Below are 24,306 nucleotides of genomic sequence, written 5' to 3'. Positions count from 1 at the left end.
TATATCTATTTCTGAACCTAATTCATATTATTTAGCTTAAGATATAGAATCCATTAATAATTTAACATAATAACTAAAATTGTATAATACTTAAAATAAAGGAAGTTAACTTGATTCTTAGAGGAGAAAAAAGTCAAATGTTGTCTTTTCTGAGTACGTTTATGGATTGCTCACTTTGCCGAAATTAAGACATAAAAAACTAATATTTATTTCAATAATTCTAATGTTTTTACATTTTAGTTTAAAGTTTGAGAGAATCCGTTTATCTTGTGATTGGGGATCTACGTTTCTCGTGGATTTGAAGAGTAGACTCAAAAGCAATTTAATATGAAACAATGTGCTAATAGTTCGAAATTCGAAATGTTATCATGAAATGGGTTTGAAACACTTAGATGTTTTTCAGATTAAACCTTTCCATGAAAGTTTTCAGAAATATACAGCTTTAAAAAATAAAGCAAAACGAAAGTTTATTTCAGTTTATAAACAATGTAATGAACCTAACTATTATTATACCTCTTCTGATGTACTATGTAATAAAAATGTCGTCAATTTTCAATAGAATTGTACTTCAATATATCTCTGTAATAATTAGTTTAAAGATATATTAGTGAAAATGAATAGTACATATATATATATATTCTTATTCCTACTTACATTTTCCTTACATAAATAACTTTTCTTCTTTTTACTTGAAGTATTTACCAAATTATTTCACAATTTAGACTCTCATTATTGGCTGTGAACATTAAAACCTTGGTTAAAGGATTTTATTTGTTTTGTTATGAACAGAGTTTCACAATGAGCTATCTATGATGTAGCCACAACAGTAAATGAACTTTAAATTTAGTATTGTTATCTGTAAAGGATATTTAAAGAATATAATATTATTATACATTATATTCATTTGTTCATGGCTGAAAGTTTGAAATATCTCATTTGAAGTTTTTCTACTGCCTCAAATTATGTTTTTTTTTCTTTCTTTACTTTGAAAAACCTAACTGAAACAAGTTTATGTAGTGTCAAACAATAACGAAATAGAGTTTTCAGTGTTCCATACAAAGAATTAAGCTTAGTATAAAGAGGCTGATTACGATATATTAAAACAGTTTTGTAGTCTTAATACGTCCTTAAAGGCCACATCACTATGTTCTTTATTAGTCTATTTGATGACCATTAATTTAGATATAAAAACATTGCCGTATTCTAATTATTTCTGTAGCACAACAGTACTATTATTATTATTGTCTATCTAATGAAATTCACTGTTTATGTAAGCACGTGTAATTTTTGTTCTCGTAAATTAAGTAATTTACTGACAAAGAAGGAGACTTCATGTGTTCTATGTATTTCATGAACTTGCATGATAGAAGTCTTTTATACTTTAGCATCAGAAACAAAAAATTATAGAAAATCGTTTTTACTTAATGACCTGCAGGGGCCCACCTGGTGGTTTTACATTTGGCACTTTGTCAGTTCATCGGAGAAATGTGAAAAGTCCGAAGCGCCAACTCATTTAGATATTAACCAATGGAAGAGCGAGAAAAAGTGTGCCAGCCTCTCCCTGGAACATCTATTCGTGTAATATTACAATGGAAATATAAATTGGTGTACGTAACTGAACTAAACAGAAGTTGAGGTGATAAAGTCAAAATGCAAGAATTTTTTATTGCCATTACTTGGACGGTTGTCTTTTTCGCAGTCGTTAATTGTTGTAAGTATCACATCTCTATTTATCAGTCAAAACATTTAAAATTTCGTTATTTTTCACTTAAATGGATATTGCATGTGTTGATCAAGATTTTGTAAATTAGAATATTTAAACTTCGACCATTGTGATATCCAAAGAAACGTACCTCACTCGGATCACACTTTGGTTTATATTTGATGATAATATTAACAATGTTTACAAGTTGGAATTGTGAACATTCATATAATTATATGATTAGAGAAAAGTGGTAATCTAATCAATATTTCAGTATCGTAGGATGAGAGAACAGTATCTACAATTTTATTATAAACCGACGAAATTAATTCAGTCGAGCTGTTTTTCTTGCGCTTCAGATCATCGTGTTTGATATTCGCATCCCGCAGCCGTAAGAAATTTGAAATAAAACATCTTCTGTCGAAGTTTGTAGCCATTAATCGATTAATAAAGGTAGTTAGTCAAATTATATACTTTGATATGACACGAGGAGACCAAGTTCTAGTTGTAAAGAAAAATACATATGTAAAAACGATTGGTTTGGATTGAGAAAGTTTTGATTTTTTTCTCTACAAGTGAGTTTTCTTGTCATCACTGATTATTATTTTATCACGGCGATTGTACGAGAAGTGTAAGTCTTTGTGTTTTGTTTATGCATTTGTACTTATCTATGTTTGTTTGTTTTTTGAATTTCGGGCAAATCTACTCGAGGGCTATCTGCGCTAGTTGTCCCTAATTTAGCAGTGTAAGACTAGAGGGAAGACAGCTAGTCATCACCATCCACCGCCAACTCTTGTGCTACTCTCTTAGCAGCGAATAGTGCGATTGACCGTCACATTATAACGCCCTTACGGCTGGGAGGGCTAGAATTTTTTATGCGACCGGGATTCGAACCCGTGACCCTCAGATTACGAGTCAAACGCCTTAACACGCTTGACCATGCCAGGCCCACTTATCTATGTAACAATTATGTTTGAACTGACATTCCTTTCGCCACTATTACCAGTACACGCTCGTACGATCGTAAAGAAACTAAGAAACGTAAACCAAAGATTTATCAATAGAAGAAATGACATATATTTCATTCAACAATGTAGGAAGGAACAACTAACCCCAAACTTTGTAAAGGTAAAACTATCAAAAAATGTAATCAATGCAAAATTTACAGAAAAACTACTTAAAGCCATGTTGAACACGAAATACAAAGAACTCCATGACTTACCAAATCAAAGAAATGAACCTCGATCATCAACTGGCATGCTACATTAAACCAGAGATTTACGGACTTATACAACGAGACATCAACCAAATCAACACTAGGAACGATAGAGACAAAAATATCTGCAACAACAAAAAAGTAGAGAAACTAAGATGTAAACAACAGAAAAGACACCAACACGACAAATCGTTGACTAACCTCATAATAAACAGATCCGACCGACAATTAAACACAGATGTGATACATCAACTTATCAAAAGACTAAACTCCGCATATGTACCTAAGTACATTCCAGCCTTAGAAATTAAAACATGTTTATAAGACCTGGCCAGGAGAATTGAGATACTTTCCACAGAAAACAAAAACAAGAAAACAACCAACAGAAAGAAGACAACTTCTACAATTTTTCTGGGAAGATTGGATAACAGCCAAACTTCCCGGAAAAAAAATAAAAATAATATTTTCCAGAAACACCTAAAAACAACATCTTAAACGATTTTTTCAAAGAATATTCTCACAAAACCATTAACATAATTTCACAAAACAGAAAGCTGAAAAACAATCTTACAAAAAGAGACATTAATTCCATTAAAAACCTTAAACAAGACAAAAACATGAAATTCTAAAAGCAGATAAAGGAATCGCTATATTCATAACGAACACGAATAAATACACTCAAAAAATAAATAACGTAATATCAGACACAAACAAATTTAAACCAATACACACATGTCCACCAAAGACACACGAAACGCAACTAAACAAAATACTATTAAAAATGAAAAATGCCAACACAATTTCAAAATCACTTTATTCCTATCTACGCAAGACCGACTAACTACAAATATATGGTATCCACAAACCTCATAAACCAGATTACGACCAATTACGGTCCATTACGACCAATAATATCCACATATGAATCGTTTAATTACAGTCTTGGTAAATACATTGCATGGGCATTCTCCAATTATGTAACATCAGCCAGCTCATTCCTCAAAGACTCTTTTAATTTCAAGTCTAATCTTAATCAACTTAATCATAAAGCCTTAATGGCCAGTTTCGATGTTATATCCCTCTTTACACAAGTCCCAACCGCTGAAGCCTGCAAAATAACCTTAGAACTCTATATCCGAGGCCCTAATCCATCAATAGACATTCCAAGCAACCAATTAGCAACCCTCATAGAATTCACCACGATGAAGACAAACTTCATGTTCAACAACTACAACTATACAAACAAATGGCCTAAACATGGGCAACCCAGTATCACCAGTTCTAGGCAATATTTTTATGACACAAGTTGGAGCACAAGCAGTTAACACAGCATTACATCCACCACTATATTGGCAGAGATATGTAGACGATACGATTGCGGGATTCAAATCTACAGAACACATAGTTAATTTTTTCAATCACATCAACTCTATATATACCAACATTAACTTCACATGTGAACAGGAAAAAGCAATTAAATATCATTTCTTAACCTCAAAATTACAAGAACCGATTCACAATTTGAAACAGAAATCCACAGAAAAATCACCCATACTGGACTATACATTCCTTGGGACTCAGCACACGAAACAAAACAAAAACTCAGCACACTAAGAAAACAAATAAACACAGATATAAAATTAACTACGAATTAAACAAAACAATATTTCATCAACATCATCAAGTTTCTTTCACAAACCGTAGAAAACATTATACGCACACACCTAGAGAAAAAGCAAAATCAACTAACCAAAGGGCCCGGCATGGCCAAGTGTGTGAAGATGTTGGACTCGCAATCCGAGGGTCGCGAGTTCGAATCCCGGTCGCACCAAACATAATCGCCCTATCAGTCGTGGGGGCGTTATAATTTGACGGTCAATCCCACTATTAGTTGGTAAAATAGTAGTCCAAGAGTTGGCGGTGGGTGGTGATGACTAGCTGCCTTCCCTCTAGTCTTACACTGCTAAATTAGGGATGGCTAGCGCAGATAACTCTCGAGTAGCTTTTCGCGAAACTCGAAAAACAAACAAAAAACAAACAAACAAACACAAGTAAATATATCCCACGAATTAAAAAATCACTAAACCATATACTGCTGCATAACATATATTCCCGACATTAGAAGAAAAATAACAAACACTTATGTGAATTGAACACTTATTTAACAAAATATGACATTCCAGTTAAAACCAAATTTATTGAAAAACCAAACACAAAACTTAGGTCTATACTACAAATGTCAAAACTACATTGACAAACACCACGCCAACTTTATTTATAAAATACAATATGATAACTGCCACAACTTCTATATTGGAGAAACAAATAGAAAAAATGGAAACCAGATTCAAAGAACACAAAAAAGTCACCTTCACACGTTTTCGAACACTGCAAATCAAATAAACACAGCATAACCATAGAAAACACTCAAATACAGTATTCCCTCGCTATTCGCGGGGGGTAAAGAACGTAACCGCGAATATTGGATACAGTTTTAAAACTTCTATGTATGAGATTATATACGGTACTAAATGCTTCCCAGACACTTTCTGAAGACACTCTTACTCATTAATACAGTAATAATGTAGTAATATTGCATGCAGTCATGTATTTCACTAATGTAGTAATGATAATGTAAACACATTTTAATTTTGTACTGCAACAATATTTTAATCAAAAAGAAACGTAAGTACAGGAGGACAGTAACACCGCATTGTATAGTTACCCATACTGTATTACTGTACCGTAAAGTCATTTTCTATGCGTACAACACAAGTATTAGAATTGACAGAAAGTGGAACAAATTTAAAAGCAAACTTAGAGAGATAAATACAGTACGCACAGTTCAGGTAATAATAATACAGTACAGTACAATTCAGTAATAATTGTTCGATAAAGACGTCAATCGATAAAACTGCTTGAGAGAGTAAATACAGACATACCCTCGAAAAGCGCTTTTAGTCTCTATGACCTACAAAAACCCGGTTTACCGAGCATTCGTTTTTATGACGTTATGACGCTAGCCCGGTATACCGGCATACGATGCGATAGGGTTAAGAGCCTAACCCGCGAATATGCGGGGCCGCGAATGGGGAACCGCGAACAGGTGAGGGTATACTGTACTAAATAAAGAAACAAACATAAACAAACGCAAAATTAAAGAAGCCTTACTTATTCAACAACTCAAGCCCAAAATAAACCAATACAAAGGAACACCTTTATACCTTTATTAACAAATATAATCAAACATCTAAGTACGCCCTCTACATTCCTACACTCAGTTACACAATCCTCTTGAAATACGTGGTCAGCTATCGGTCAGTTACCTCTTTGTTTCTTTGTGAACCTGACGATGATCGAAGATAGTCGAAACGTTGTTCGCTTCTCTACATAAACATTTTATCAACCCAAACCGGCCGTTTTTACATAGTGAGTTTTTTCGTCATCAGTGATTATAAGTTTTAGTCGTAAATTGTGTTGATATTCTCTTTCCTTCTAGTATATTCAGATAAAAGACAACCATAAACAGGGTTCGATTTCATTTGTATGGATAATCATATAGTCTAATGTGGCATTGCTCTTAAACAGACAAATTCTCTAGCATATCATTTCTATACTTTATAAAAGATAGTACACATAGAAATTCGAGAACAATGATAACATGAATGAAATACAGCTTAACCTTCATCAGTATACGTTAAAATATCTACCTTTCTATACACCTGTTGTCCATACGGATCCCGCATATATTTAATGATCATAAATGTTGAAGCTATGATCTATATGTTAAAAAGTTAGCACACTGGCTTCTAACACTATTGTGCAGATAAATTGTAAGAAAGGCTGAGTACCATAAGTATATAATATGCGATTTATTATTTCAAAATATGAAATTTACTTATATCCATTTTCTCATATTTAAACAAAAAGTTGTCATTATTGACATAGCTTTCTATACTATAAGTCCACTTCTTCTCTAATTGACATCTCGCAATTAAAACTAATAAAAATACTGAATAAAGAAACAAATTTCTCGAATATGTAACAAAAAACTCCAAACTGTACGACAATGTGATTGGGGTCCAAATGTACCCAAAGATGTCTAACTACATCAAATTTTGTTTCAGAAATAAACTAATTCCAAATTTTCTCATCTTAGAAACACTCATCATACCGTACACTAAGTGTAGAGTGATCAGCGCAGACATGGTTTTTTACATGCTTCACAGGTTTAATGGACTTTGCTGTCAGAGATTTTTGGGCAAAAAGATAATATCGTTTTTTTGTTACTGGAACACCTTGACCAGCATGCTGTCTTGTGTCAAGCAATCCTAGATTTCCAAAAGCAGATTTGCCCCCTTTCTGCATTTCAGACGTCTGGTGATGTCTCTGAAGTAGTTCGTGCGCATTACTTCACTTCAGGATAGATGTGAATACGTAATCACTGTTTATCACAATGGATAACCTCTATGACTCAATCCACACAATGCCCGATGAAGATAGAAGCTCCAACTCTGTATATTTCTTAGGCACGGACCCAAAGCAACTTTTTATTCACAGAAATTATTCAATTGCAAAACATCAAACTTTTTAATTTTTTGTATCAGAGAATAATAATGTGACAATTACATAAAAATAAATAAAAATATAACTGGTCAATAAAAAATATTTAAAAATAGTCATCGTCGAGTCCGTATGGACTTCAGGTGTACTGATAAAGGTTAAAGTGTTCAAAATTATAAGTATGTATACCATCTCATGTAAAGATTGTTGTTCTACAATATATGTTTCTGATACTTGCCTTGTGTTAGATTATGTAGTTGCTACCTGTAACCATCTTCATGCATCAGTTCACCATTAGTACTTATATCTCGACTTTTCACTTTCTGCTGAAAAATTAAAATGCTTTTAAAATATTTTCAGTGTTTTTTGTTTGATAAAATATACTTACTGTTTCGTTAATGGTTGATATAACAACGTTTTCACCGACCTTTGAGGGACGTGAAAAGACCAACATGAAATTATTCCATAAATACTTTACTATTATAAAGATAGAAAACGACAAATAAAGTATCACATGGCTTAGGGCATTAGATGAACGAAATGCTTTTTTTAAGACACTCATGTGACGTGAGCTGGTTTTAAAGAATACTTTTATATTTGTTTTTCAAGTGGTTGTTGAAAATTGCATTAACATTTTAGACCAAAATTTTATGTAGATAACTATTACAATCCCACTGTCATATCAGTATGTCTGCGGACTTAAAACGCTATAATCTGGGTTTCGATACCCTTGTTAGACAGATTACAGATAGACTATTGTTGCTTTATGCTCGACTTCAAGTAAACACAAACATTTTATGCATACACATAATATATACCTGTATACACATATTATCTGTAATTATATTATATTTTTCTGATAGAGGTGATGAACTAGGTGATTGCAGGTAAATTATAAGAATGCTCGTTTCATTATTACCTGGAGTTTCATACTGTTTTAGCTTGGCAGTGAATACATGACAAAATACTTCGTTATTTATTAGTTGAAATAACAAAAGAAAAACAGTATTCTTATTGACTTTATACTGTAGATCATCAAGTATTTTTCGGCTATTAATAGTGAATAGCAATTCATTTTTAATCGTTTCTTGGTAATTAACTGAATTACGAAGATTCAGAGGAAAAACAGTGATATTGCTGGCAATTAATTCTCAGTAGCGTCTAAAAAATTAATGTGCATTTAGTATTAAATTTCTGATGAGGATATCAAACGCTTGATCGATCTTAGCGTTAAAATTAAGAGTTTAACGTTTATAGGAAACAATGTTAAAAATTTAGAAAAATTTGAAATTGACTTAACACATTTTGTACACTGACGTTCTATATAAACTATAGATTTTGTATACACTACATTAACATTAGTTTAAAGTTGTAGAAGCGAGAACAAAAAAATAAATTTTCAGTTTCATTAAACAAATTATTTATTAAACATTCGCTTTCAAGTTAAGTTATGGCGAGAAATCATTTGAATATTATAATCTTTATTTTATATTTCACATAGATAATACACGTCAAATATTATTATCCTAACTCTACCATAAAATTAAAACAATAGTTTCTTATTTAATTTTATCCGTCAATTTGCTAATATCTACTGTATCACTGTTACAACTGGAGATACGTTTTGATAATAATTTGTTGTTTTAACACATCTGGCTTCCTTCATTCATCCTCCTTGTAGTTTATTTTCATAAATTCAAATTTATCCCAGTAAATTTCTACTTACGAAATAAAACGATGTTAAGTAATAGCCAATTTTTACCTTATTATATGAATGAGAAGATTTTATTTTTGACAGAATAGTCACATTTAACAGTTATCTGTATAAGACACTAACGATTCCAAAATTAGGACTTTGAGGCCATTCCTACTCGGCCGTATATATCACACTTTAGTCCTACTATTACTATATTCATTTTCTTACGAGTTTGACATTGCTTGAGGTTTTCTGTCTGTGCATTTTCTAATTATTCTAACAATTTTCTTTTTAAATTTCAAACTTGAAGTTTTACAAGCAAACATACGCAAATTGCATAATATTTTAATTTAATCTAGTAGTGAGTCATATCTTCATAAATTTTCTCATCCTTCTTGGCCTGCTATGGCCTTGTAGTTAGGATGCTCGATTCTAAGTCTGTGAATTAAGAGACTCAATCCCTTACCGCTTTCACTGTTATGAGGTGACGGTTAATTTCACTATTCGTTGAAAAAGGCTATTCCAAGAGTTGGAAACGAATGGTAATAACTCCCTTCTGTCTAGTCTACCACTTCGAAAATGGCTTTCTTCAAAATTAAAACAACAAAAAAATGTTTATTGTTTTTTTCACTATCTTCTAAACAACTTTACAGCAAAATTCTCTGGAAATTGTTTTAAATCTAAGGACAACTCGAACATAGTAGGTAGGTTCTATTTGTTTTCTATATGTTCAGAAAAAAGAATATTCATCCACAGCGAGTCGTTATATGAAAAAAAAAAAAACGTGTATTGATTTTTCAAAATAAAATTCTCTACTGGGATATTTTACATTATTAACACGAAAATAAAATTAATTATAAATTACCTTCTACGTCAGGGCTTGTGTTGTATAGACAAATATTTCATACTTTAAAAAATAAAAATAAACAAAATAAAATGATAAACATAATATAATAAGATTTAACTCGTAAATAAATACGTAATAGATACTATTCGAAATAAATTTATAATAACTCAATTATTTATATAAAGAAACATGTTTCTTCTAATAAATTCTTACAGTTATTAATGTTTTTTTATTGATTGTTATTTACAATAATTATTTATGTAATTATCTTCACTTACTTTTCCACGTGCGATTTTTAACTCAGATGAATAAAATATTTTTAGAGTGTCTTTAATTGGTTTATTAATTGTACTTATTTGTTCCAGAAGTGTATTAAAAAGTTTTGCACACACAAAATACTTATCTTTAGGCTTCACTGCAGCTCTTCTCTTTGATAACTCGTGTCGACCCATAATTACGGGACGTATGTTAAAACAATGATTTAGCCATCTTACCGGATGTCTCCCACTATTCAATATAATCAACGCAATTTGGAAAAACTTCTCCTTGATATTTAATAAAGGCAGCTGCTTAAAAAAGAGGCATAGATGCTTTCATTGTTTTCTTTTTGATCATTATCCTTATTAGATATTTCTGTAGTATGGTTAAGTACAATTGTATTGATTCGGCGGCCGCTCCCGAAGCTATGATTCATGAAGCTAATCCATAGTATAATAACTTTAATTTATCTATCGCTTAAAATACTTTGAGTGTTACAAATATGTATACTAACTTCTGCTTTATTTAATTTAAATCTAAAATATAGAATTTCCTATTTAAGCAGGTGTAAATAATAACTTTAATTTTTTTTATATTTTATATAATTTATATATAATTCATTCATTTACAATTTTTATTGTAAAAGAAGTGTAAAAATGGTATTATTCTGTTATTTATATTTTCTTTACCAATGTCTTCAAAGTATGAACCAAATGATTATATAACAATCATCCACGTATAATATTTGTAAATATCTTGCATCAATTTTATTTACAGTAGCAGTAGTATCAAATGATTTCACAAATGGATTGATGCTACTTTCTGGAAACCTTAAAGTCGATAAACATCCTTCCTTTTCTCGTGACACTGTTGATATCGTTATAAAGAACCAGACTCCTTATCTTTGGGATCAACATTACATGTTGCTGGACGCTTGGAAGACTTGTTTACTTCGAAAAGTAAGTTTTTTTTTAAAACATGGATTAATTTAATACAAAACCATATAACTTCTAGGTTGAAAGAGATAATGTATCGATAAATGGACTGATTAGGAACTTTTTGTTTTTTTTCCAAACGGAAACAGATTCGCAGTTAACAGTCTTAAGTTATAGGTTGAAGACAAAATTATTGGATAAGTTTATCATTTGTAGTAATTACCGTTGTCCAACGAATTATCATTAGAGTATTAAAGAGGCCACGGATTTTTAAAAAAGTTATTTATTGTCGTGAACAGCATTAAGGATTACCGACAATACGTTTATCGCTGGTATGTACCCGTATAACTAATACATAATACTAAAATACTAAATTCACAAATTGAGTATACTTCTACTCACACTAATGAATAGAAAATATCTACCAGACCAATCGTTCTGAAAAGGAGATAAACAAATATAAACTCACATTACACGTATCAGGTAGGGGTCTGGCATGGCCAGATGATTAAGGTACTCAACTCGTAATCCGAAGGTCGCAAAATTACACATATTTCGATGTGTGCTTTGGGTCATTGTCGTGCTTAAAGATCCAACAACGCCCAAGTTGCAAGTTCCGAGCATCATTCTTGATATATTGGGCCCGGCATGACCAAGCGTGTTAAGGCGTTCGACTCTAATCCGAGGGTCGCGAGTTCGGATCCCAGCTCAACCAAACATGCTTGTCTTTTCAGCCGTGGGGTGTTATAAGTGACGGTCGATCCCACTATTCGTTGTAAAAGTGTAGCCTAAGAGTTGGCGGTGGGTGGTGATGACCACCTGTCTTCCATCTAGTTTTACACTGCTAATTTAGGGACGGCTAGCGCAGATAGCTCTCGGGTAACTCTGAGCAAAATTGAAAAAACCAAACCGTATCAGGTCAGGTAAGCAATAAACTCTATTGTCTATTAAAGTAGTGTTATGCTTCACCGGAAACTTAACTATAAAAATTAATATTATGGAAAGATTGTGGTAGTCTAAGCAATTAGCTATTTGACATGAATAACTCAATGCAATCATGTCTTTCTCTAATCATTCCGTTTTATGATACTTGAGTGAGAACATGCTATTATGTATTTTATGTTATTTAAAAATAAAAGTATTGATCTCTGAAAGCTATTAAGACATTAAAAGACAGTTTATGGTTTTATAATGTTGTTAACTTGTTGTTACAGAAATAATACGATGAACCTATAATTCATTAGATCTAAATCAGCTTTATACATTTGCTTATTGTACATTAACACAGTTTTTGTTGGCATTTCATTAACTACGTTCTTTATAATATTAAAACATTTCAAGAGGAGCAGTTAGAATTACATGACATTAAAAGGTAAATATTTTCTTATTTATTGAAACAATTCTCACATATAATTTATCTCTTCGAAGGATTTTAATGTGATAAGTAAATATAAATAACCATTTTGCTCCTGAAGAAGAAAATTCCTTTTTTTCGAAAGCGCTCGGGTTATGGGATTTCTGTTTCATCAATAATAAATATGTTGTGACTTGTGAGGACAGTAATTGTAACTATAGCACGTTTTACTGATACATTATGTATTGTTTTCAGCTGAGTTAGCATTTCCAAGTAACACAAAGAGGAATTAAAATTTACAAGTTTTTTTTTTTTTCCTGGTTATACCATGAGAGATCAATATTTTTATGACCATATACTTCCACATTTACTCTGTTCAAGTGGAATAATCCCAGATAACATTTATTATATAGGTTATTTGTCGTTCCATAACCTTGGATAGAACGACTGGTATCATTCTGGCTATGTGGCCGTGTATCTATAAACTGAAATATATGGACCAAATATTTCAAAATGAGTTACCACTAGTTACACCATCTACAGAATATATAATGATTAAATTTGAAGATTGTATGTGTAGTACCAAACTTCGAAAAAATAGCAAGTGCAAAATACGATGAAGCTGAATAACAGAAACATGTTCGTAACATTTGATAGATTGTTTGGGCAGAGTACTCATGACGAAGCTTAATTGAAAGGACGTCAACTGCCAGTTGTTGAAAACACAAGTGTAGGAGACTACACTTAAAATCGTTTTTCTGTTTTTTGTCTTCTGGTTAGTGTGTTCATTCGTTATCGAGGTAGATATTTGGATTTAAACCAAGAATGTACAGAAATTTGGATTTATCCTGGCTCCACATTCGGCTAAGTGATTTCATGTTTTTTATAATTTATTGATAATGTTTTAATGCTTTTTGGGAGCGAATGATTACTTTCTAATTCTAGTTGACCGCATCAAGCAGTTTGAAGAAGCTGCGCAAAGTTGAATGGATCTCGTATTTTGTGAGATGAAGCACTATGTCGAGCCCTCTACAACTTTACTGAGAGGGTTTAGGGAAAAGTAAAATTTGCTCATAATGGTTTGTTTGTATTATTAAGTGTTTGATTTGTGTTGAAGAGGAATATGTGTTCTTTCATTGATTCGAAAGTTTCAGCTAATTTCTTGATTTTACTGAGCAGGAATTACAACATTTAATTTTTTTGTGTTTAATCTTAATGATATTATGAATCTATGAACCTGGTGTGTAAATGGTAAGACGGTATGCTATTGTAATTGCATTTAGCTGTGTTTTTTTTTCCCAATAATTGGTATAAATTATGGAACATGTTGCTTGCAATGGCACTACTATATTCTAAAAATGATCTAATGTACATTTTTGAAGATTATTAATGTGTTTGAGCATCACATCTTTTAGCTCAACCAACTATTATCTTCAGTTAATTTACTTTTTAGTTTAATTTTTAAATTATTTCCTGAATACGAGAATTCCATATAAACCTGTTGATGAATGTTATCGCTTAAATTTATTTCAATTAGTGTATTTCATAGAGAATGAGCTTCATTTGATTAACTTTTTCATCTTTCCTTTAAGTACAGCTGCATACTGTAATTTGAATTTTTAATAGTATTAGTAATATTTGTCAAGTATTACATCATTTAGTTATATAATTTACGAAGACTTGTATTTTTGGGGGGGCTACTATACGCGGGTCAAGTGACGTACTCCAAATGACCACTTCATTGCAATAAAGCGAAGCGAAATGTTCAGTAAATTCAGGAAAATTTATATACAGAACCTTGTTGGACTCTTACATGTAATTTAGGAGGGAGATGTTGTTTATTTTAGCTTTAGAATAATTTTTTTTTATTATTATTCGATAGTTTCTTTCCAAGGCCATTGTGCCAAACACTATCAAATGAATTTTAAACATCAAGAAATGAGACTGTTGTTACATGATATTTGTTGAAGTTATGGTGGACAGCGTCGGTTAATTTGACCGAGTGATTAGTGGTTTGACATTTCTGGACACTTTTTTGTATGTCAGTCCATAATTTATTTGATTTGCCTGAAACAGTAAAGTTGTTGTGACTGCTTTTCATATAACGTTTCTATCCATTTTAAAATACTCATAATCCTGTAATTTGCTTGATTGCTAATATCATCAACGTTTATGGGGACAATACAAATAATGATTGATTTCCAAAAGATCGGAATGAACATTGCACTTAGAGATGGATTAAACCGGATGCGTAAGAAGTGACTGGGGGCATTTTTATCAAAAATTTAAATTTCTTATACCATTATTAACGTGGGATGTGTTTTAACACTTTTATCAGAGACTCTAAGTACTGGTAGCGATATAGGCCTGTTAATACTAACATCACTGGATATTTTTTTAGGGTTTAGATTTTGCATCAAAGTTTGATACTTACTGTATATTAATATTAATGTTATGGTAATGTTCTTGATTGAAGCTTGATGATTCATTGTATTGTTTTGAATAGTCGAAGAATAATTACTTGATCTATAACTAAAGGTTGAATTACTATTATGATTATCAACTAAAGTTTCAGTATTGTAGTGTTTTTCTATGTGACTCATAATGTGATAAAACAAGTATATACAGCAGTTACTACATACCTTACCTTCAAGTGTTGTGTCAGTGACCATGTTAAGATAACCTAAGGATAGAGAAGCGTCAAGGGTTGACTAAAATGTTACTTATCAAAAATAACTTTGTATTTTTTTCATATTCAGTGGCTCTCAGTGACATGGAATTAAGGCTACAAAGTTTTATGTGTTTTATTTTATGGTACGTTTTAAAGTGAATTATCTATAGAAATTTATAATTCTTTCTATGTTAAGTATTAGTAAAGTAATTAAAAAAATAGTATGTGACGACCCTTAAAATAGTGACAGGTTTTTATTTCATACCACTGATGACGTGTTGAGAGTATGATGTCATGATCCTTCTTTTACAGCATAAGTGTACGCATTATCACTTTTGACACAAGCGAAAATCGTATGGTCCTATGAGTTAGTTTCAATGTTTTCATCGAACTTTTAAAAGAACATATATGTGTAATCAGTAAGCCATTGATTTTAATTTATTAATTTTAGTTATAGCAAAAGGTTAAATATTAGTCAAACGAAAAAAGGTGAAGGAGTATTTTTTGTACACCTGATATGGTATTTGGTGAAAGTGAAATTAGAGTTTGTTGTTATAAAATGATTACAGTAACCAACGTTTTTCGTATTAACACTGAATTGTTATCAAAGTTTTAACCACTTGATTTTATGGTCTTGCTATGTAGTCCTGCAAAACTTATTTGTTCATTCTAAGCATATGATTTTCTGTGGCACCAACCTTACATCTATTTTTTTTAAGTTAGCGTTACAGTACAATTAAGTGCAAATCACGTGGTCAAGTCAGAACTTCTCTTTTGTTATTCGTAACGTTGAAGGAGCCAGTCATGCCTAGTAATTTAGTTTCTTAAGTTTTGTTGACACTCAGTATGTCCAGAGCACGGTAACAATACCTTCTTCTGATATTTGAAGTAATGTTACACAGACATCAGTTTGTTAGTCTTGTGAACGTATAAAATAAACGGCATTTAGACATATGCATGTGTGTTTAGCGAAAGACAGTCCGAAAATTTTGGCGTTTGAAATAATAGTAATCACTAATTAGATCATTTATTATATTCAATTGAAATTCGATTATCCGTTGTGTATGATTTTTGAAAAAAAAGTGTATTTCATACTTTTGGCAAAATTTATATGTCTTTGTAGGTGATAAATGCTTATCTAGAAAATGAACGAATAAGTAGTAAGACACTCATTTAAAATTTTTATGACAGATCATGGTTTTATAACAATGATTAAACTTATATATTGATGACTTGTATACAATCCTTACGACAGTCGCTAAAATAATAGTTTTAACATGTGAAAATGTCGAGTAATAAGGGTAAAATATCTTGTCACATACCAACAAACGTTTTAATTATTACATAATAAACGTTTTATTCACGATTGTCTTATATAAATTTTATTTATTACACAATTTTTGATTTAAATCAAAAATTAATAAATAATAATCCATTTCAATGAAAATACTTGATTGATCAAGTTTAAATAATTGTATCTTCTTTTATGGGATAAAACAATTATAAATGAATTAATAAATTAGTACTAAGAGAATGTTTTTAGAAGTGGATTTAATTATAATTGAATGATGGCTAAGAGTTATTTTTCAAGACTTGTTTTAATTATAAATTATTTGCTGAATTAATTATATTTGATTTAAGTAATTAGTCTCAAGCACCTTTTTAAGATGAATTAATTATAAAAGATTTAATTTACAATCGGATTAATTTCGCTAATATTGAAAAAATGCATGGTATGGGTGATTGCTGCCTATAAATACGTCGTCTATTTTTGGTACCATTTCACTGCTGCCTTTGCCTCCACCCAAAAAAATCAAGAATAATAACGATAATTAATTTATTAAAATAATAATAATAAAAAAACAAAACAAAAAACCACCACTTAATCTTAATAACAATCCACGAAAGGGGACGAAGAGGAACTACAAAGTTCCTGAACACCCCAGTTGGAGAGAGAACTCTTCTGATTTCTCTCTCTCTAAACTGAACCCCTGCCACGTTAGTTTAGTTTAGTTTAGTTTAGTTTGGTACCATTTCATAATTACGGCCGCGTGTAAAAGCAGCCTCGCAACGCGCCCCTTACGACTCGCCATCAGTTGAGAAAACGTGGAGCTTTAACCTCATCATCTTTAATGAATTCAGTTGTGGCGGCATCTTTTGTGCGAGATAATATAGGGCTTATTAATGATATAATTAACATATATTAAACTGAAGACATAAGACGTAAGGGTTTGGAAATGTCGCCTTCTACACTTGCAGAGGCAGTTGGCGCTCATTTAACTATGTTTCATCAAATTCTTAATCATTCGAATTTTAGAATGATATTCTGATACATTTTTTATGCAATATTAGAATTTTTCCCCTAAATTTCATCGTTTTAGCAAATATAATTATTTCATGTAACATATGTACCATAGGAAGAACAAAGAACGAGACAAATATGTGAATGTGATCCTGGATTTCTCTTTGTGAAACTCTCAAGATCTTTGAAGAATTACGTAAGTATATGAGCATCTACCCAAATTAATATATGTATATAAAATATTGTTACAAGATAATGAAAGATATAACTTGGGAAGCAATGGAATACTTTTTATAATCGAACCGATATAATTATTACATAATAGTCAATGTTATTTTTTTTATGAAAAAGCTCAAATTATCGAAAATAAAATTAAAACTTTCACTATCTTAAGCGACATGGTTTTTCGGTATCGTACCGAATGATTCATATATGAGTGAGGCACAATATGTTTTTAAATGTATGCTAGTCAACTGCAATTCACAGTATTTTAAATTTTTAAAGAGATATTTGTGTCTTTTGCTATGGTTTTAAGATAATATTTAGGCAGAAAAGCAGTGAGATAATATACATCACAATACAAAAAAGTGATTATGTATGTGTATATACATATATATAAAAATCACAAAAATTTCAACTATTAATTCTTGTTGAAAATAGTGGACCAGAGCGAAATTTCACAAATATAATCTTGGGAGTGAATGTGTTAAGTAAACTATAGTTTTCGACCTACTTTACAATCATTAACTGATACTTTTTCTTTTTCACACAGTGATAACGTTAGTTGAGAACGCGATTATATTTGGTATGAGAGATCAGTTGGACATCCTAAAAATTCAATGTAAAGGTATAAGGAATTGGTCGAACTGAGCAGGAAGATAGTGGATTGCATATTGTTAATGACAAACAAAAATGGCGTTATTACTAAACATAACACGTATACGTTTCCATTGGATGAAATATTAGTGTAATACAGCATGAAAGTTCGAAAGGGGAAAGTTCGTGCCTCTATCTATAACATTACATTACTGGACATCTTTCCTCGTTTTTTTATTAAATTCCAAGAAAAATATTACTTATCACTTGTACCATATTAAAACAGAATAAAAATTTAGAATTTGTATTATGAATATGGGTGTGTGTATTTATATAAAACGGTAATATGTGTAAATACACAAATATGTATATATATATATATATATATATATTTGGCAGAGAATCTGTCGCTCATTATGTAGCTTTGTGGTTAACATTCTCCAAACAATCAAAAACCTTCTCGATATCTTGATTGGAACATCTTATAAATGCCCAGCTTGACCAGGTGGGTTAGGCGCTGTACTCGTAATCTGATGATCATGGGTTTGAATATCAGTCACACTAAACATGCTTTCCATTTCAGCTGTGGGAGCATTATAATGTGATGGTAATCGCTCTCTTGGTTGGTAATCAAAGAGTAGTTCAAAAGTTGGCGGTGAGTGGTGATGGCTAGCTTCCTTCCCTCTTGTCCTACACTGCTATATAGGGACGGCTGGCGCAGATAGTTCTTTTGTAGCTTTGCGCAAAATTCAAAAACAAAACAAACTTAATATCATTACATATGAGATAAATGTATTTTTGGTTACAAAATACTTTACACATATTGTAGGAAATCATTCTTTCTCATATCAGTTAGTAAGTCTTGTGCAATATTTGTCTTTGGAACACTAGTTGTTTACTTCTATTCATATTACATATTTTAAATTATATATATATATATATGTATGTATTAGTTACTCACCACTTGAATCTTAATAAATTCTTATGACTTTTATAGGGTGTCAACAAGACAAATGAAGGTGAGATTATTTTTCCTATGTTAATCACACGTGTATTGTATTATCAAAATACTTAAGGTCTTGATAAAGAAATCCTAAGTAAAGTATGTCTTTGAAAGTTCACTGTAAAACTTTGTTTAACAAAATAAAATAAAACTTAAGATCTAATATCAGGGATCTATGAATATACGTCAGAAATATTTATTTAAGGGCTAGATGATAAGTGGCTGTTATCAGGCACTTGTTTTAGTAAAAAATAAATCATGATACAAATATCGGTAAAATTAAGTTATTATGTACTGAAATAATTATGCAACATAAATAATTCACCAAAGATAAAAGCAATGTAGACACTAAATTCTAATTATGTCACACGTCAATGTGATTATGGTAAACGTTTCTTAAGCTATTTTATTCATATTTCTGGTTTATCTAATGAAACAGTTGTTTTTTCTGAATTATATTTATGTGAAAAAATTCCTCCTTGTATGTTTATGTGCACCTGGAAGATCTCCAGGGAAACAGTTTTAAGTTTACGGACTTACAATCCTAAAATTCCGAGCTCGAATCTCCGTAGGAGGACAGAGTACACGAAGTCCATTATGTAGGCTTGCTCTAAAATAAAACAAAGTACCTAAAATAAAACAATTATTGAACTTTCAATCATGTTTATTTTGAGTAATAGTTAAAACTTTCTTTTGTAAATGAGAACCATCTAAATATATTAATTTATGTCGAAAGATATGTGATTGGCACAAAGATATGCTATGGATGAAACTCCATTTTTTTTAGTTTTTGTATCTTTCTTCATACATACTTTTGCCTCAAATTAAAAAAAATAGTATCTAACCAAAATGACTGCATTTATTCTCGTATAGAAATAAATACTTTTGAATAGTAAAAATTGCATCCATCCAGAATAAAATACGTTAATAATTTATCCACATAATTTTAATGCCTGTTTTGAACCTTCATTTTCCTTCTTTAGCAAATTCAGCAGCAGACAAAGAGGTGAAGGAACATAAATATACGAGGTATAAATTTTTTCAACCTAGTGTTTAAATTAAGTGTTAAAAGGAAAATCTTTAAAACTATCTGAATTAACTCAATTTAACCAATATATATCTTTGTGTATGTGTTTATATGTACAGAATTCGTTATGAAATAAATGTTAATTACAAAGAATTTCTTTTTTAAGATTTAATTATATCAAATCTTGTTATACCATATATAAGCATTATGAACCTTATATATGATTAAACTATAATCACGTCGTAAGAAACTCTATTATTCATTTCACCTGAAGTTGAAAAACTTGGAAATCTAATTTTTCTGTTAAATAAAAAAATAGCTTATTACTTTTAAAATATATTAATGTAGCTTCATTCATTCTTGCTCTGACAAGATGTTAACTTAGAATAGTTTTTTAAAGCTTTATTATTGCATATATTTGTATATGAAAAAGTCCATATTCAGATAGATATATCTGAAACACACTACATCGTTAAAATATATGTCGTTACATCCATTCACGTTTTATCTAAGAACTATTGATTTTACAATATCCATGCAGCTAAGTTTTGTTTAAAAAACGTTTTGTCATAAAGTCAATGTGTGAACAAATGCATTATATTTTTTCTACGGCTTTTTATAATGCATTCAATATATGGTCACGCGGTTTATTGGTGTATGGATTAGAATGGATACCCAACTGCTTCATGTGTGATAAATGACGCTTCAATAAATATGTCATATAAACAGCTTTTATATCTTTGTCGATCTTTTAGAATGAAGTTTTACTGGATTTTGTTGCCTACTGTTGCTTGTAAACGTGGAGAGATTTTGCCACTCACGCCTTATGATTGTCACCTCTTACCAAACGCTGTACACTTTCCCTAAAACTAGAGGATGATCATTTTTAATATTTCCCTACGTGGTCCTGCTTTCCCAGTTTGATCAATACTCCTTTGTTTTCTAAGGACATTGAGTAGAAAAAAAAATAACATCACAGAGCTTCTAAGTCCCCGGTAGTAAAAGATCTTTATGATATGAGTGTATAAATATACTATGTAATATTTACGTCTGAAAACTTATTGCCTTTCGGTAACATCATTCTGGTAATACAACTCCAACTTTATATCAGCTGCTGTTTTGGTGTAATTTTTCTAAATTTAATATTTAAAAATAGTTGTCATATAAAGAAATCGACGATATGTGTTTGTAATGACATGTTTCAAATAGAACTTTGTGAATTTTTACTTTATTTCATATCAAAAAACCTACTTAAAAGTATGTAGCTAAATTAGTCAACAAAGGTAGAAGGGTTATATTGAATATTATCTTTGTACTATGTATTAAAGTTCTTTGCCTTAATAATTGTTGGCACTCTGTCGGAATCTGATGGAGTTTGTGTATTTTTTTTTCGTTTAAAATGCTTGGTTACCTAGCAATCATTGTAAACTGTGGCCTGATATTTCTTAACATTTTTTAATAAATAGATCATGAAGTTCAGAGCTGGGATCTCGATGGGAGTACATTTTAAACCAAACCTCGTTTAGCATCGCGCGAAGTTCAAACGAATAAAGAAACAAATGTTCTATTTATGTTGACATTGTTATTTTTAAACCAAGCGGGCATTGTACATGGCAGGGCCCTTATATTGTTAGAAAAACAGAGTGACCAGATAACTCAAAAAATGGCAAAGTTGTTAAAAACATTTGTATTTAATCTCTTGTTTTTGAGTATTTAGAGGTGGAGTCAATTGTTAAATGTACTTAACACAAGTCGCAAAGTCTTATCCTCATAACAATTCAACTCAACTCGAAAAACACAATCAATATAAAATCACTCAGCCAAGTGCCTTTAACTGTAATTTAGAAATATCTTTGGAACTGGACAATGCTGTTTTTATCATTTCTCAAAAAACTATAAATATTCCAGTACAAATAAGTTTTACATAATAATGCCAAATATTACTGATGTGATTTTGATTTGCACATCACACACTTGCCCATGATTATTATTTTTCACTTATATCTGTGACGATATCAACAGAAATCGTAAAAATGTCTATAAAACCGATTTCCTGTATTTGTTCACATTACTATTTAAAGTATGATCACACTCTTTGACAGTTTCTTTAACTATTATAATATCGTTTAATGAAATTTTCTACTGTTTTGAAATCGGATGCTTTATCCTTAGGACTTGCCCTCCATCAAGTGTGGACGAAGCATTACAAAAAATTCTCTTGTCCAGTCAACTTTGTATACTGTCCCAAAATTAAGTATTGTGTGGAAGAAACTCCCAACACCACAACACTATGTCCAGGTTTGTAACAATTTGAAAATATGTCAGTTCTTTTTTCAACTGATTAATCTTATTGTAAAAAGAGTTTATTCAAAATAAATTCTTATATAGCAAACTTTTCCGTATGTTACAAAATTATCGCCCTTACCCAGTGATATGCTGAAAATCGTGTTTTGATACCACTGATGGGCATGTCATAGATAATCCGTTGTGTAGTTTTTTGCTTAACTAGAAGCCAACAAATTCCACAATTAGTTTAACAAGTAATTGACTTCTTAAACATTTTTAGTCCAACAACGAAAAGTATCCATTCAGAATATTTCCTATTTTACTTACATATAACCACTTATGTAACAATTTCTTTGGTATAGTATTTGAGAAAAAAAAATTAAAAGTTTATTTTAGAAATACTAATATGTAACTCTAACGACATAAGTAGAAGCTATAATTTAAATTTTTGCAACGGCAAACCATAAAACAATTTACAGAGTCACACATACACACACATATATATACTAATAGTAATGAGATACAATTAGTAATCTAATGTTATCAGACTTACGTTTACGCTGATATTTAATTATATAATAAAATATTAATGAAGCTCATGACATTTTTGTTGAATAACCTAAATGTTAACAACTCAAACATTATGACGTTACTATAGGTATACTTGCTTGTTGTTAGGAAAACAACAGAAAAATAAATAATACCCAGCATAAAGTTTCCAGTTCAAAACGTTGCTAACTTCTTAGTTAAGAGATTAAACTCTCTTGCTATCGTTTCATAAAACTCTCCACCCTTTGTAGTAGGATTTAGCACGCTCAATTAAAACAAAATTATTTTGGTGGCTTTGGACATTAAATATTTCTTTACCTCAAAAAGCCGTTTGAATAAGCCTTAAGCTGTTTAAAAGAAACACTGGAACAAGACAATCTTATAACAGACGTTTTATCAACTTTACAAGATACCCCTGAAAAAAAAAAAAAAACATTTATTTTACCTACGAAGGTCAAATTTACAAGCAAGATAAAGAACCAGAAATAGATAACTGTTCTTGAAGAACTATTTCGAAATAAATTCACGTACATAAAAAAACGTGAAATATATTGAAGGTACGTTTTACTTCAAACAAACAAATAAATAAACCACTTTATGCTATATATTGCTAAAGAGATTATCAAGCCATTGAATAATATGAATATTACGTTTATAAATCTTTGTTTGCCAACTTATTATATCATCATAATGTGTTTTCTCACTTAAACATTATAGTCCATGTGACAAATGTGGTCGCTGTGTACCACTTCTCTCCATAACAGTTTGAAAGGGGTATGTTTTTGTCACTTGGAGTAATCGATCAATATAAGCGATTTTACCACAAATAATCCAAGATGAACTGCCTTTTTGATCTGTTTATTTATACAAGGGTTTTTCCGCTCTTAATTTGATTTCTGGTGCTCCTTATATACTTTTTTTTTTCTGAAACCTTTCATTATACCAGATAAAAATAAAATAAATATTATTTCAAGTGGTGTAGTATATGCACATATTAAACTAATCACTTCACGTGGAATTATGAAATATTTTACATACAAATCAGATTCCCCCAATAGCAAAGCGGAATGTTTAGGGACTT

At 30.8% G+C, this 24,306-nt stretch overlaps 1 protein-coding gene across 1 annotated transcript in view; it reads left to right on the top strand.

The window, feature by feature from the left end:
* LOC143236502 (uncharacterized) overlaps positions 1-24,306 on the top strand; it is a 57,510-nt gene that overhangs the window by 28,443 nt on the left and 4,761 nt on the right. The window contains exons 2-5 of the mRNA XM_076474801.1: positions 11,060-11,241; positions 17,660-17,740; positions 19,358-19,379; positions 22,563-22,688. Of these exons, the coding sequence (XP_076330916.1) occupies positions 11,060-11,241; positions 17,660-17,740; positions 19,358-19,379; positions 22,563-22,688 (411 nt within the window). The remainder of the gene's footprint in view (positions 1-11,059; positions 11,242-17,659; positions 17,741-19,357; positions 19,380-22,562; positions 22,689-24,306) is intronic.

The sequence above is a fragment of the Tachypleus tridentatus genome, chromosome 13 (genome assembly GCF_004210375.1).
Source record: "Tachypleus tridentatus isolate NWPU-2018 chromosome 13, ASM421037v1, whole genome shotgun sequence".
In the NCBI taxonomy this organism is placed as follows: Eukaryota; Metazoa; Arthropoda; class Merostomata; order Xiphosura; family Limulidae; genus Tachypleus; species Tachypleus tridentatus.
Note: the sequence above shows the minus strand (reverse complement) of the source record. Positions and strands in the feature narration are given on the sequence as shown.